The following is a 16098-nucleotide window of genomic DNA, read 5'->3' on the forward strand; positions in this document are numbered from 1 at the left end:
TTACAGCTCAACAACAAGAAAATGAACAACTGAATTAAAAACTGGGCAAAGGACTTTCTCCAAAGAAGATATACAAACAACCTTCTTCACTAGCATGTAATAGGGAAAAAAATATGTAAATAAAAATTTAAAAAATAGAAATAAAGATATACAAACAACCAACACACACATGAAAAGATACTAAACACCATTAGTCATTACAAATTAAAATCATAGTGACGTATCACAACACATCTATCCAAATGACTAAAATTAAAAAACACTGACAACACCAAATGATTGCAAGAATGCAGAGAAAGTGGAGCACTCATTTATTCCTAGTGGGGATGTAAAACCGCCACTCTGGAAAACAGTAATTGCACTCCTGGGCATCTACCTCAGAGAAAACCTGTGTTTACACAAAAACCTGTACACAAATATTTTTAGCAGCTTTATTTGTAATAGCCAAAACTGGAAACAACCCAGATGTCCTTCAGCAGGCAAATACCTAAACTGTGGTAATCCATACCATGAAATGCAACTCAGCAATAAAAAGAAACAGACAATTGAAACAGCAACAGTTACAACAACCTGGGTGAATCTCCAGCGAATTTTGCTGAGCAAATAAAGGCCAATACCTAAAGAGGCTATGTACTGTATGATTCCATTTATATAACGTTTTTGAAAGCACAAAATTATAGAAATAGAATTGAGCAGGAGGGAAATTGGTGTGGCTGTAAAAGAGCAACATGAGGGATCCTTGTGGTGAAGAAAATGTTCCCTGTTGACTGTGTCAAGTTGTGATATACTGTGTTTTGCAAGTTGTTGCCATTATGGAATAATGAGTAAAGGGAACCAGGGATCTTTTTGTATTGTTTCTTACAATTGCATGCAAATCCATAATTATCTCAAAATGAAAAGTTGGTTTTTTTAAAAAAACAAAGGCGGGGGGGGGGCTCATGGGGAATATGCATTTGTATACATTTGTTCCTTGAGTTATGTGTTCTTCTAGACAGAGTTTTTGTGCCTTTTGCCTGATTTTTTCTTTTTCTATTTCTTACTACAGTCCCTTTGTGTAGTTGTCATGCCATATCTTTTCCTTATGCTCATGTTTTGTCCAGACTTTCTCTTTGCTCTGGTAGAACATGAATGAGATTCTCCTTAATACTGTTACCACCTTATCTGGAACTAATTTATCTTTTTTCCCCCTGAGCTGCAGGTACTACATATCGATCCACTATTCTGTAGACTGGAGGGATAGTGACAAGAGAGAGGAGTTCCCTGGGCTGAATGCAGCCCTTGCTGGAGGTCGTCCTATGTTCTGTGCTCTCTCTGATCCTATTAAATGTTCTAGACTCTAGACCACAGCCCACTCCTCCTTTCCAAGGTATATCCCACCCATGGGCTTCTGATTGTTCCCTCAGTTTAACATAGTGCTCTGGAAGATGGTGAGCCCTTAAAGCCCTTCCTCACTCCACTCAAGTCCCACCACAGCTCCAAGGAGGAGCTTCTGCAAGGGGATTTTCCACAACTCGTCTCAGGGTTATCTCCCTCCGTTAATCTACTTATCACTGAATTGAAGGTTTTAATGAACTCCCAATGCAATAATCTTGCATACCCCTTCGGCTTCTTAGAAGCAGGGTTAGGGATAGGATTAGGAGACCTGATGGACCATACCACACCTGAATCTATTATTTCTTTCTCTGACTGCCCTTTTTCAAAATATTTGGCTTAAATTTATACTCACTTTTGTTGTTTGCTGCTGCTAACTTTTTTTTTTTTTTTGCCAATTTTGTTATTCTTTTTACTGCTTATTTGACTAAAGAATTAAAGAAAGAAGAATCTGTCTTGCTCATTACCTTTAATAGAATTCTCACCTGTTAATTTTATAATTAGGAAAAATGTTTTGCATGTATGTCTAACATTCTGCAAGAACTCAAACACTTCACTGCTTTGATTTCTCTCAGTGTTGCTTCATTAGAAAATATGAAATAACATTTGTTTCACTATTCTAAGCTCCCTTTTTGGCCTAATCTAAGATTTTGTTTACTGTTAAACTCTACCTTGAGTATTTTAGCCCTTATTGTTTTCCTCTTGCTTGAACAAGGATGATTATAGAATAGTGTTATGCAAAGTAACAGAAAGAATGGCTACATCCCTCTTTTCTACCGTTTTTTTTTTTTTTCCCTCTTTTTTCCCCTCCAAGAATCATTTCTGGATATTGTTCTAAGAGTTCTGCTCTATAGGTTCCATTTTTATTCTTATTTATAGTTATTTAAAATTGCATGATTTTTTTTATAGGAACCAACAGCAAAAGAACCTGAAATTAAGACCACCCTTCAGATACATTTCTTTGGAAAAAGAGGAGAAAGAAAACTTCATTATAAACAATTTCGAAGGTAAATGCAAATACTTATATTCATTTGGGCAAATTTTATGAATAAGAAATGAAGAAACTAAACATTTTTATTTCCAATAACTACATACCATAAAACTAAGTACTATTTATTGGATCTATGTCTTATTTATCTCTGAGAACTAAACCTATAAAACATAAAGTTACTATCCTCAAAATATTCTAACCTATTATAAAAAGTAATATCTGTTTTATAGAAAACAATAATCCTTTTTGATAACAAAGTTTGCATCTAAGAGACAAGCCCCTAGTATCAGTCTGTTCTTAATGCAAAGCAAACAAGCCCAATTTAACTTAAAACAACAGCCATTTATTATTTATAAGAGTCCTTGGGTCAGTTGGGCAGTTCTGATGGGCCAGAATCAGCTGATGCTGACCCAGATGGGCTGGCTGGCAGCTCTCTTTTCCATGATGGCCTCAGCTGGGACAACTCAGCTCTGTTCCACTTAATCCGATTCTCTAGAACAAAGGTTGGCAAACTTTTTCTGCAAAGAGACAATTAGTAAATATGGTCTGTATCACAACTACACAAATCTGTGGGTGTAGTGTGAAAGCAGCTGTAGCAAACAGTACGCTAACAAATGAACATGCCCATGTTCCAATAAAGCTTTACATTAACATTAATTTTAAGCAGCCTATTTAACCTCCCTGAGCTCATTTCTTTATCTGTAAAATGGGAATAATAATACTTACATTATGTGACTATTGTAAACATTAAAATTAAGTGTCCTGTTTTTATTAATAATACCTTCTTCCCAAGGAGAATAACTCCATGCAAAATGAAACAGTGTTCCTCCCTATGCTACTTAATAACCAAAGTCTTAACACAAATATCAGAAAGAGTTAGAGAATGGTAGGAAAAAATTCTGATTTGGGAGGCAGAAGACCTGCATCTTGTTCAGCTTAGTTTAATAAAGATCTGTTTGAGTGCATACTATATGCTATTATGTATCAAGTTCTGTCTCAGACACTAGCTATAGTCCCTTCTGGAGACTATCTAATAAACATGTAGAAAAACATTTACATGCATTGCAGTCAGTGCTTTCATAGATAACAGGGTATTTTGGTCATACAGAAGATCACTTAGTGTCCCCTGTACTGAAGGTTGGGAGTAGGTGATCAGGGGAAGCTTTCTTGAAGAAGTAGCACCTAAGATGAGTCCTGAAAGATGAGCAGGAATTAACAGGCAGAAGTGTTTGGGGCAGGGAGGTATTTGAGGGCAAGAGAACAGCAGGAGCACGGACTTAAAGGCATAAAAATGTATAGTTTGTGATGAGAATTACGCGCAACTGGGACTAGATAGAGTAGTAAACATCAAGTGGTGAGAATGGAGGCTGGGGAGTATGTACTTACCTGCGGAAGGTTATACTTGCCGTGAGACAGAACTTGTTCATTTAAATCAGCAACAGGAGACCCTGAAGAGTGATACATGTAGGATACTTGTCAGATGTGCCAGCACTCTGCCAGTGAAGGATAGATCTTCTGAGAGAGAAAACCATCCAAATAGTCTAGAAAAGAAATGATAAGAGCCTTGAACTAGTATAGTGGCAATAAGGATTTTAAGATGGGAGAGATTTCCAGACACAATTAGGAAATAAAACTGGAGGGCTTAGTGATTGATTAGATTTGAGGAACGAGGAAGAATCCATGAAGATCCAAATTTCTGAATTATATCCTAATCTCCCTTGCTGTTACCTAATAGCAAAACTTGGGTGAGTCATTCAACCTCTCTAGAACAATTTTTCTCAACAGAATTTTAAGCCATATCTCTTCTTATCTACTCAAAATATCACTCTCTCAGTGTTTCTTGAAGTTTCCAAATAAAGTATCATGATTTAAAACAAGGCAAAGTCATTATCAAATTAATGGTACTTTTTCAAACTGTATTCCCACAGGTACTAATACGTCACCTCACTTCACTTTAAGATTCCCTAACTAGTTAATTTTTAAGGTTGCTCCTAACTTTAATTTCCTTTAACGGGAATGATTTTATTTTAGAAGTCTTACTTTAAACTATTTTAAAAATTAATTTTTCTATAAATAATGGGCCCTGTGAAATTTGTCATACCATCATGTAAATTTTTTTAAAAAGATCTAATTAACAAAAAAAATACTTTAAATGCAATTTTTCAGGAACTTATCTCTTAGATAAAGTAAGGTATCCCTAAAGTTAAAATTATAATTAGGTTGGGCATTATAGCTCACTTGTATAGCTCACTCTTACAAGTACTTTGGGAGGCCAAGGCAGGAGAAGCACTTGAGGCAAGATGTTCAAGACCAGCCTGGGCAACACAACACGACCCCATCTCTACAAAATAAAAGGTTTTTTAAAATTATCCAGGTAATTGCTTGAACACAGGTATTGGAGGTTACAATAAGCTATGATCTGGCCATACTCTAGCCTGGGTTACAGAGCAAGACCTTGTCTCTAAAAAAAAATTAAGTTAAAATTATATTGAGCTGGGCACAGTGGCTCACACCTATAATCCTAGCCCTCTGGGAGGCCAAGGTGAGAGAATTGCTTGAGGCTAGGAATTTGAGACCAGCCTGAGCAAGAACAAGACCCCATTTCTACTAAAAATATAAAAATCACCCAGGTGTGGTGGCATGCACCTATAGTCCCAGCTACTCGGGAGGCTGAGGCGGGGGAAGATCACATGATCCCAGGAGTTGGAGGTTGCAGTGAGCTATGATGAAGCTACTATACTCTAGCCTGGGGCAACAGAGTGAGACTCTGCCTCAAAAAAAAAAAAAAAAAAAAATGGAACTTGAACCCCCTTCTCACTACCCCCTTCCTATTAACCCTTTGCACTTGCTTGCTTTTTTCTCGATTTCTTTATTCTACTCGGGATTTAATTTTTTAAATACCCTAGATTTTACAAAGTGCAGCGGTAGAATAAAAAACTGGAGTTTCTTTTCATACAAATTTATTTAGATTTTTTTATATTTCAAATTATTGATACATTTAAAGAGTAATTTTTAATCTCTATAATTTTTCATGATGTGATATTTTTTGAAACATTCACCCACATGAAGACCTGGTTTATATTCACATGTTTCACAAATATAAATCGTCTGTCTTCTTCCTCTGATTTTTCTGTTAGAACAAACGCAATCTGTGTTTTTTGTTAGGGTGAGGTGTGATTATATGGAGCTTTCCATCTAAACGTTGCTCTAAGTTAGTGGATAATAATCCACCCCTGGAAGTTAGTGTACCATCTCTGCATTTACATTTTACTTGTCCTTTCATGCTAATGAAAACAAGAAAAGATACTGGAAAAATAGACAAAAATCCTTCTTCCCCCCATGGTGAAACTACGTGTCAAGTCGTGTGTGACTCGACATACAAGCTGCTACCTATGCTAACCGTGTCGAGTCACACTCGACATCCGGGTGCAAAGGGTTAAAAAATAAAATAAAATTTTATAAAATAAAAAACATAACAATTTGTTTAGAATGTGTCTGGTGGCTTATCTAGAGGCTCAGATAGAGCCTGAAGAAAAAGAAAAAGGAAAGGAATGTTTTTAGATTGTATTTTCCGCTGCCCTAATTCACTGTACACTCATCTGAAAGTAAAGTATGCTTTAACAATCCTAATAAGAGCCAATTGAATGTCATCACAATACAATAAAACTCAGTAAAACAAAAGGCAAAGTATGTCAGTAAAATACTTTGTTGATGTGTCAGTCCACGCTTGAAGTTTGGATAAAGTTCTGCTTTGACCAGAAAGAAGCATGGCATTGATACATCTGTGTATGCAAAACACTCGAACAATGCAGGCAGCAGACTCTTGCCTACCACATACATAGAAGCCTAAGATCAAACTCATCCTTCCTGCTTTTAAGGTTTAAGGGATAAATGTAGAACCTCAAGCAAGTAGTTTTTTTTAACAGTGGCAGTTTTTCTCCCATTGAACTAGAATGTACCTCTTTTTTCACCCCATGTATATTTTCATTTAAATTGTGACATGACAGATAATACAGATCTTTTAACATGTGGAAAAGTGACTAAAGGGATCTGCAACATATTAAAACTTGTGGGGATCATAATACTTTTCACATGATTTAGGTTATAAATAAATCAAGTATAGTATTTCTGGGTTCTTGTTCAAAGAAAATATATTTTAACCTGATATCCTTTCGGCTTGCACCTTTCTCAAGAAGCTCTTGATGACAGTTAGATCAAAGTACCATGTTGTTTTTATAGGAAAGGAATGTCGAGTCATATAGACACAGGTTATCATCTGAAAGATTGTAAATATTTTTAGGTAGATCTAAGCTTTTGATGCAAAGCCATTGATTACATCTATCGGCGTTGATATCTAGAAAGTATTAGGAACTATTCATTATTTTAACATCCTAAAAGCAGTATCCCACCTAAATTTTAGTCTTTAAGTTTATCAAAATGTAGTTTGTCAGGTATAATTTCTACAAACTGAGTATAGAGCATCACAGGTCGAAGCAAGCATTGGACTTTATCAGCTTCTCTGCATCCTCCCTGTCCCTGCCCCCTCTGCACAGCACTCACACTTCGCCCTGCTCACCACGGCAAGAGCCCACTCAGGAGCTTAACAGTGAAGACACTTTGCAGTCCCCTTTACAGTATGAAGGTTGAATGCCACTAGTTATTTATACCAATTTTGTATTTTAACATTTAGATTTATGGAAAATTTACAAACAGAGATTCAAGAAATGGAATTCCTCCAGTTTTCTAAAGGTTTGAGTTTCATGAGAAAAGAAGACTTTGCAGAGTGGCTACTTTTTTTCACTAACACTGATAATAAAGACATTTATTGGAAAAATGTGAGAGAGAAGTTGTCAGCAGGAGAGGTTGGTATACCATTTTTGTGTGTATGTGATAAGACAAAATAAGTTGGACATGTTTTTAAAAGAAACCATTTTTCACATGTAGCAATTGTTTGCCTTTATGGGGTGATAGGCAGAGAAAGGCAAGCTTTGAAACAATTTCTCTTCTGACAGTCATTTAATTCATGTGGTACCCCTCTATCCAGCTTCTTTACCTTGCCCATGTGTTTCAGATGGTCCAATATCACCCTCACCTTCAGGTTATCCACGTGGCTCATTTTCAGGATTAAAATTACCAGAATTTCTCAAACCATTGACATACTGTGTGTTCATTAGCCACATCCTTCCCAAACACTTCATTGATATTTAGAGCTGTCTGTGCTGCACTAGTTCCACAATGGAACTCATATTTGAAAATAACATGAATTTTTGATTTATCTATGGTTTCACAAAAATTGCTCTAAAAAAATATTTGAAAGATAATCATAAGCCAAATGATGCACTTGTAAGACTGAGGATGTACCTTCACAATAAAAATAAAACAAGAAGTGTCAAAGTGAAATGTCAGAGATATAAACTGTCAAACTTAGTACTTAAGGACATCAGACATTAATAATAATCTAATAACAATGGAAAAATAATCTAATAACAATTAGAAATTTAACCTCTGACTTGAGGGGGGAGGGGTGCAAGGGCAATATACGTAACCTTAACATTTGTACCCCCATAATATGCTGAAATAGAAAAAAAAAAAAAAGAAAGAAATTTAACAAAAAAATAATGAATACAACTTTATACCCTTGATGGATATGAAAGAAAACTTAATTATAGAGGCATCCTCTGTTATTCAATAGGAAGTCTTAGAATTATAAACAGAGCAGTTCTGACTTCAGTTAGTCTTTAAGTTACATTATTAGTTATATTAGTCAGCACAGCCTAAGTTTGTAGCAGTTACAAAGTAACCCTGAAATCCCCCTGGCTAACACAACAAAGGTTTCTTTTTTTTTTTTTGAGACAGAATCTCGCTTTGTTGCCCAGGCTAGAATGAGTGCCGTGGCATCAGCCTAGCTCACAGCAACCTCAAACTCCTGGGCTCAAGCAATCCTTCTGCCTCAGCCTCCCAAGTGGCTGGGACTACAGGCATGCGCCACCATGCCCGGCTAATTTTTTCTATATATATTATTTGGCCAATTAATTTCTTTCTATTTATAGTAGAGACGGGGTCTCGCTCTTGCTCAGGCTGGTTTCGAACTCCTGACCTCGAGCAATCCGCCCGCCTCGGCCTCCCAGAGAGCTAGGATTACAGGCGTGAGCCACCGTGCCTGGCCGACAACAAAGGTTTCTTTCTCAGAGGTGCCATATTTTCATTGTGGGCTGGTAGGAGGCTCTGTCCCCACTGTTGCTCAGGGATCCAGACTCTCCAATCTCATCATCTGGAGGAAGCACCATCCTCAGAGGCCATGGCAGGAGAAGAAAGGAGGGAGTCACGTTCCAGCAATTAATGTTTTGGCCTGGACACATCACATGACACTTGGCTACTTGCCAGACTAATCACATAACCCTACCTGAATGCAAGGGGGCAAAGAAATGCCGTCTTTCAGATGTGCAAGGATCAGAAAAGAACCAAGTGTTAGTGAGCACTAATGGCTTTCAATAAAAATACCATTGGATTCTTGAGAGGAAACTAGACAAGCCTCAAAAGTTTATATGAAAAGAATGCCAACATATTAAAATATATTATCAAACCTTGGTAACTAAAACAGTTTGTTACTGACAGTGAATTTTACAGAGTCCAGAAATAGACTCAAATACACTAGTACATATAAAGTAGTATTTCAGAGTAGTTGGGTAAGAGAAGAATTATTGATAAATGACATTAGGATAATTCACTTGCTGTCTGAGGGGAAAAAATGAACATAAATCTCTACTCATTAAAATAAATTCCAGGTGGATCATAAAATTAAATGTTGGCAAGAAAAATGAAACTAAGTAAGTATAGAAGAAAATGTAGAAGCAATGTATCATTTTAGAGTAGAGTATATGTTTACTGTACCTTTCTAAGAAAACCCAGAAACTTCCAAGGAAAAATTGATAAAATTACTACCAAAAAATTAAAATTTTCTTGCCTTTCCTCATCCTTCCCCCAAATTATAATCAAAGCCAAGAGAAAAAAAATTAACAAAATGAAGGATATTGACAAGTAATAGATCAATTTTCTTAATTTATAATGGGATCTTAAAGAATCAATAGGTAGCAAGAACTTCAAAGGGTCTGAGATTTTTTCCCTATTTAATATATATTAAGACTTGAAAATCAACATGTTAATAATGAAGAAGTGTCTGAGATTTTATCCAATTCCAAGTTAGCCTACACAGTTTCATGGATGCTGGCAGAAGATACAAGACTATTGGGTCAGAGACAAAGGACTTTCGTAACATATCAACAGCATGAGCAGCATACGTGTGTCAGTTCCCCCTTGCCTCCCATGCCCATGAGGATGAGGCTGAGGCCCAGGTGGATGCTGCCCACACAGTAGATTCACTTCACACTTGAAGAACTTCATCTTAGCAAATCCAAATCTTTTATAATGAGCGGTAAGCAAGCCTTCTTGACCTTTGCTTCAGAGGGAGGCATTTTGTATTCATTATACTGGATGGCAAACAAAGCTGTCATAGGAAGACACTGTCTATATTCAAGGCTGTCCACTATACAAAGATCCTTGGAAAGATAGTCTAGAACAAAAAGGCACTTCATGCCTCTGTTTGAAAGATATACAGAAACATGAGACCCATGGAGAATTGTCTTCTGCAATAAGACACACTAGAAATCTGGGCAAAGGACAAAAAGGACACAAGAAGAAAAATACACAAATAACTAATAAATGTGAAAAATGTTTAACTTTATCCACAATTAAAGACATACAAATCAGATATTACTGAGATACTATTTTTCACCTATCAGAAAAGCAAACACCAAAAAGGTTTCACCCAGTGCTTGCTTTGAGATCGTTAATAGAGAAGCAGCCACTCTTTTATTAATATTTGTGCTGATAAATATACTTGGTTTTTTATTTTTTTTCCCTTCTCTACCTATCATCTTGTAAATATACTATTAAGAAAATTAAATAAGGGGCCGGGCGCTGTGGCTCACGCCTGTAATCCTAGCTCTTGGGAGGCCGAGGCGGGCGGATTGCTCAAGGTCAGGAGTTCAAAACCAGCCTGAGCAAGAGCGAGACCCCGTCTCTACTATAAATAGAAAGAAATTAATTGGCCAACTGATATATATATATAAAATTAGCCGGGCATGGTGGCGCATGCCTGTAGTCCCAGCTACCCGGGAGGCTGAGGCAGCAGGATCACTCGAGCCCAGGAGTTTGAGGTTGCTGTGAGCTAGGCTGACGCCACGGCACTCACTCTAGCCTGGGCAACAAAGCGAGACTCTGTCTCAAAAAAAAAAAAAAAAAAAAAAAAGAAAATTAAATAAGGTATCAAAATGTGTGAAGAGGATGTTCCCACTGTGTAAAACAAGATTTGTGTACATGCATGTGCATGCTTTTATATGAGCAGAACATTCCTGGAAGGATACAAAAGGAATTGCTAACAGTGTTTTACCTCTGGGGAAGGGAATTCTAGGGATCAGAAGAAGAAGAAAAGTTTTTCATTCACCCTTTGTACCATTTGAATTTTTTACCACATGCATATATTACTTTTTCAAAAACAATTTTAAAAATAAAAATTTCATAAATTCACAGAAGCTTAAAGCAGTGAAACTTGAATAAGACCACACATGTACAAAAGGCATGATCCTAAAGGTCCCTACAAAGAGAAACTTTTTTTAGGCAGGAAAGAATTTACTTTCAAATTAAGAATTTTTCTACTTTGTTTACTTTTTAATGGAAAAACTTGGGTTTTTTAAAATTATTTTTTGTTTGTTTTGTTTTTAAGTTCATAGGCTTTAAAGTCAGATGGACCAAAGTTCAAATCCTAATTGTCCCATTTGGTAGACCCTGGGCAAACTACTTAACCCCTGAAGGGTTACTTACCTAGCATTTAGAGAGGCTACGGTCATTCACATAGTAAATGGCAGAATTTCAACATAGGTCCATCTAACTCCAGAACCCCGTGCTTCCTTAGTGCTAATCCACTGATAACATGTAGCAGAAGTGGCCCGTTATCAGAGTGTGTTAGTCTCCTGGGCTGCCATAACAAAATACCACAGACTGGGCAGCTTAAACAACAGACATTTATTTCTCATAGTCCCCTCGTACACTGGAAGTCCAAGATCAAGGTAGCCAGCAGGGCCCGTTGGCGAGGCCTCTGTCCCGAGTTTGCACACAGCGCATTCTTGCTGCACCCCTAAGTTTGCACTGCACCACTCCCAGAGCCCGTTCACACGTGGACAGTCTGCATAGCTGTGCATAGTGGCCCTGCCAGTCACTCTCTTGTGATTCCACCTAATCTCTAAACCTATAATTCTGTTATTACTCTGTGTCTCAGACTTTTTAATGGACTTGAATAGAGGGTTCTAAGTTCATAAGCTTTCTGATAGACTCACAGTTATAGTCATAAGATTATTTAATGTATTTACAAAGTTGTAATAAAAATTCTTTATGTTATTAGAGCATTAGTTTGGATGAGTTCAAGTCATTTTGCCATTTTACAACCCACTTGGAAGACTTTGCTATTGCCATGCAAATGTTTAATTTAGCTCATCGCCCCGTCAGACTGGGTAAGTCATATGAATCATTTAATTTTTATTACCTATAAACAATTTCACTTGTATTCTTCAACTAGATGATACCAAAGAGCCTATTATCGGTAAAATAATTGATTGGCCTTTTAATTCAATGTGGTTATTCTATATTTATAACACCAACACTCCTATTTAACAGATATTTTTATTGGCTTTTATTTTCTCATTTTCCTAAAGAGAAGGAAATATTTAAATATGTGTGTTTAAATCATTTTTTTTTTTTTTTTTTTTTTTTTTTTTTTTTTTTTTTTTTTTGAGACAGAGTCTCACTTTGTTGTCCAGGCTAGAGTGAGTGCCGTGGCGTCAGCCTAGCTCACAGCAACCTCAAACTCCTGGGCTCGAGTGATCCTTCTGCCTCAGCCTCCCGAGTAGCTGGGACTACAGGCATGCACCACTATGCCCGGCTAATTTTTTTATATATATATATATATCAGTTGGCCAATTAATTTCTTTCTGTTTATAGTAGAGACGGGGTCTCGCTCTTGCTCAGGCTGGTTTCGAACTCCTGACCTTGAGCAATCCGCCCGCCTCGGCCTCCCAAGAGCTAGGATTACAGGCGTGAGCCACAGCGCCCGGCCTTAAATCATTGATTAAATTAAAATAGTGTACCTATTAATGGCTACTCTCATGACATTTCTCAACCAAATTTATGATTTGAATACATTTTTGATGGGTATTTTTGGTTTTGTTTTACTTCCCAAATAATAAAAATTTTGGCATGTTTTTACTTCTCAAATAATGAAAATTTAGGTTAATTTCACTTAGACTATTTCATGTTGTTGATGAGTTTTATGTGTATTCTTTTTTTTAGCGGAGTTTAAGAGAGCCGTGAAAGTAGCAACAGGGCAGGAGCTCTCAAACAATATTTTGGACACTGTCTTCAAGATCTTTGATTTGGATGGCGATGAGTGTCTAAGTCACGCAGAGTTTCTTGGGGTGTTAAAAAACAGGATGCATCGAGGTTTATGGGTAACAGATTTTGAGTTTTTAAATACATATTTACATGTAATTAACTGAATGGTATTAAACCTAGAATTTGGGCAAATGAGCAGAGTCATTACATGGAGTTTTTATCATTTATAGATCATAAGCTATGCTTGAAACAGTAAAATATCTTTTACAAATGAGAGTCAACATTTTTCTTTGCTTTTTTTTTAAAAAGTCTTAATCTGCTCAGAAATCATAGCCTAGAATTTGACTTTGGGTTTTGTAGTTAGATACATCTAGATTCAGATCCCAGCTCCACTATTTATTAACTGCTGAATCTTGCAAAGCCACTTAATTTTTCTGAGTCTCACCCTCCTTATCTGGATAATGAGGAAACTAATAGAATCCACCAGAAAGAATCAGTGTGAGAATTAAGTATAAAATACTTAGTATGCTGGCTGAGACACATGAAGTCAATGTTAGCTGTTATTTTTCACTTAAATCCACATATTAGTCTATAACTGTAGTACACATCAATTTTGTGTAGATTATAATCTGCTAGAAGTGCTCTCATGAAAGACGCCTGCAAGGGGAAAGCTAGGGTCCAAAGAGAACCTACATGGTAGGTAGGTAGTTGGGTTGGAAGACGGGAAGGAGGGGGTCAGAGAGAGAGAATATGGTGCTGCTCATGAGGACAAAGTTGTTTGTTTACAACTTAGAAAAGCAACTCAGGTTTCTGGAACAAATATGATTTATAAAAAATTAAGTACAATTTTCATTGGCAAACATGTTTTATAAGTTTTGTAGTCATCACCAATTAAAGAGTCTTTGCAGTTAACAATTTAATGTACCTGGGAGACTCTCTGCCCTTTCTTGGAAAATGTTAAAAAGAAGAGCTGTACGACAGGAAAAGGAACATACATAATCTGAAGTAGACTTTTGCTTCCCCTGGGCTGATTTCCCGCAGTTCTGTGCTCCAGTGGTCACCAGGACCGAAGTATTTTTCTAACCTTTACTTTTTGTTTTTGTTGAGAGGAGTAATAACCACACAGAATTTATAATTCACAAAACACTTATATGAATTAGATTATTTCTTCTGGAACCCTCTCATAAGTTGTGACCTATCGTTTCTTTTTTTAAATTTTAGCCAAGGTTAAAATCAAAGTTTTAGGCTTTTAATTTTTATTCAACATAACTAAAGTACACCAGAAAAAGGGAAACATTATAAAATATTATAAAAGGAAAACATATAATTAACTTTTATTTATTTATTTATTTTTGAGACAGTCTCGCTCTGTTGCCCAGGCTAGAGTGCCATGGTGTCAGCCTAGCTTACAGCAACCTCAAACTCCTGGGCTCAAGCGATCCTCCTGCCTCAGCCTCCTGAGTAGCTGGGACTACAGGCATGCACCACCATGCCCGGCTAATTTTTTCTATATATTTTTAGTTGCCCAATTTCTTTCTATTTATAGTAGAGATGGGGTCTCGCTCTTGCTCAGGCTGGTTTCGAACTCCTGACCTCGAGCAATCCACCCTCCTGGGCCTCCCAGAGTGCTAGGATTACAGGCGTGAGCCACCACACCTGGCCTAAATTTAAAACCAGTATATGCTAGAGATGCCCCAAAGTCTTCATTATCTTCTTAGAGAAGAAACTCCACTAATGGATACTTAGTCTGCATCCATTCCTTGGTACCTTAAGAATAGTCTCACGGCACACGTTTTGTCGTTTACCCTTATTTAACAGTTCTGTTGCAATCACTTCAATATAATCCACCCTCAGCTACTTTTGGAGAAATGTGGGAAGGAAATAAACAGAAACAGTACACATGAAATCATGTTTAACTTTGAAGAGAATGACCTCTTAATTTTTACTTTTGGTTAACAGGTACCACAGAATCCAACTGTACAAGACTACTGGAAATGTGTGAAGAAAGAAAGCATTAAAGGAGTAAAAGAAGTCTGGAAACAAGCTGGAAAAGGTCTTTTTTGATAAAAGATAATATGGCAATTATATTGCTCCAAATGTCAGAATTTGTGATTTTTTTTTTTTTTAAATTATCAGCTGTTTATCTTCTTAAGTCTTCGGTGAGATCCTTTGTAATGTAAACATATCTTGTACTTGCTTGCTTTTTTTCCCCCTCCTATGGTCTTGTCCGAAGCCTTCTATTTGCTTTCTGATTTAATAACTTGATTAAAGAACTTAGCAAAAAGAAAAGAAGGTATTCTTTTACCCAAACAGATAATTAGATTCTGCCAGAAGACCTAGATTTGAAGTAATGTTTTATACTTTGGTAAGATGGAAAGCCTAGTTATTCACTGATTTCTTAGACACAATAGCATGATGTGCTTTCTGAAAGGATAAATAAGTACTTATGGGGGAAAAGTGCTTGATACACAAGGCCAGTATCAATTCCAGAAGTCCTGCTGATCCTAATAGGGTAAATGAAATTAAAAACTTAATTCAGATTTTTCTCATCTGTGTCTTATGTCTCATAAATTTCTTGTATATTTTGTGTCAGTAGCTTGGCTATTTATTAGTTGTCTTAACATGTAAATTTCAATATCCTATCTGAAAGCAGAATAAAGTATTTACATAGATACAGAAAATATGAAGGTGCTCTTTATTTTACATGTGTTTTTTAAAACTAAATTTAAAAAAATTATAAATACTGTCATCCCTTGTCAACCTCATTAGTTTATGTTCTTGAAAACTAGTGTAGTTGGGAGAATTTATCACAAAATCAGAGTCTCATGGGATATATTGGGTTGTGGGAAATGTTTAAAATAAGAATCCATGAGCTTACACTGAGAATCAACTAATCGATTGATCAATGTGGCAGAAGAAACCTCTCCCTTATGGTTGTTAGAGAATAAGGCCCTGAAATATGTTAATCTGCTAAGTGGAAAAACTCTTCCTTACTGTTTAATGTTTGAGACTAACAAGTGACAAAAGCTTTTGTCCAATTATTTTATTACAAAAAAAAAATTTTGCTGCTAATTAAAAAACATAAAATTTGCTCTAACTTATTGTTTTAGAAATAATTATGTATAAAATAACTAATTTGTTATCTCCCTTATAAAACCAAGCTAAGAGAAAAGTTAGGCAATGCAAAAAAGTATAGGCATGAATCCTCCACCATTTCCTCTGTTAGCCACAAAAACTGGCTCTCCACCCACCTGTCTGCCCAGATGCCCTTATGGGTGAAGATTAGGGGCATG

General features: G+C 36.5%; 1 protein-coding gene across 1 annotated transcript in view; it reads left to right on the plus strand.

Moving 5' to 3' along the window:
• MICU2 (mitochondrial calcium uptake 2) overlaps positions 1-15354 on the plus strand; it is an 82543-nt gene extending 67189 nt beyond the window's left edge. The window contains exons 8-12 of the mRNA XM_012778688.3: positions 2281-2378; positions 7053-7224; positions 11820-11928; positions 12764-12921; positions 14765-15354. Coding sequence (XP_012634142.1) covers positions 2281-2378; positions 7053-7224; positions 11820-11928; positions 12764-12921; positions 14765-14869 — 642 coding nt within the window. The 3' untranslated portion in view covers positions 14870-15354. The remainder of the gene's footprint in view (positions 1-2280; positions 2379-7052; positions 7225-11819; positions 11929-12763; positions 12922-14764) is intronic.
• Positions 15355-16098: the final 744 nt, after the last annotated feature.

This window comes from Microcebus murinus, chromosome 13, assembly GCF_040939455.1.
Source record: "Microcebus murinus isolate Inina chromosome 13, M.murinus_Inina_mat1.0, whole genome shotgun sequence".
Lineage (NCBI taxonomy): Eukaryota > Metazoa > Chordata > Mammalia > Primates > Cheirogaleidae > Microcebus > Microcebus murinus.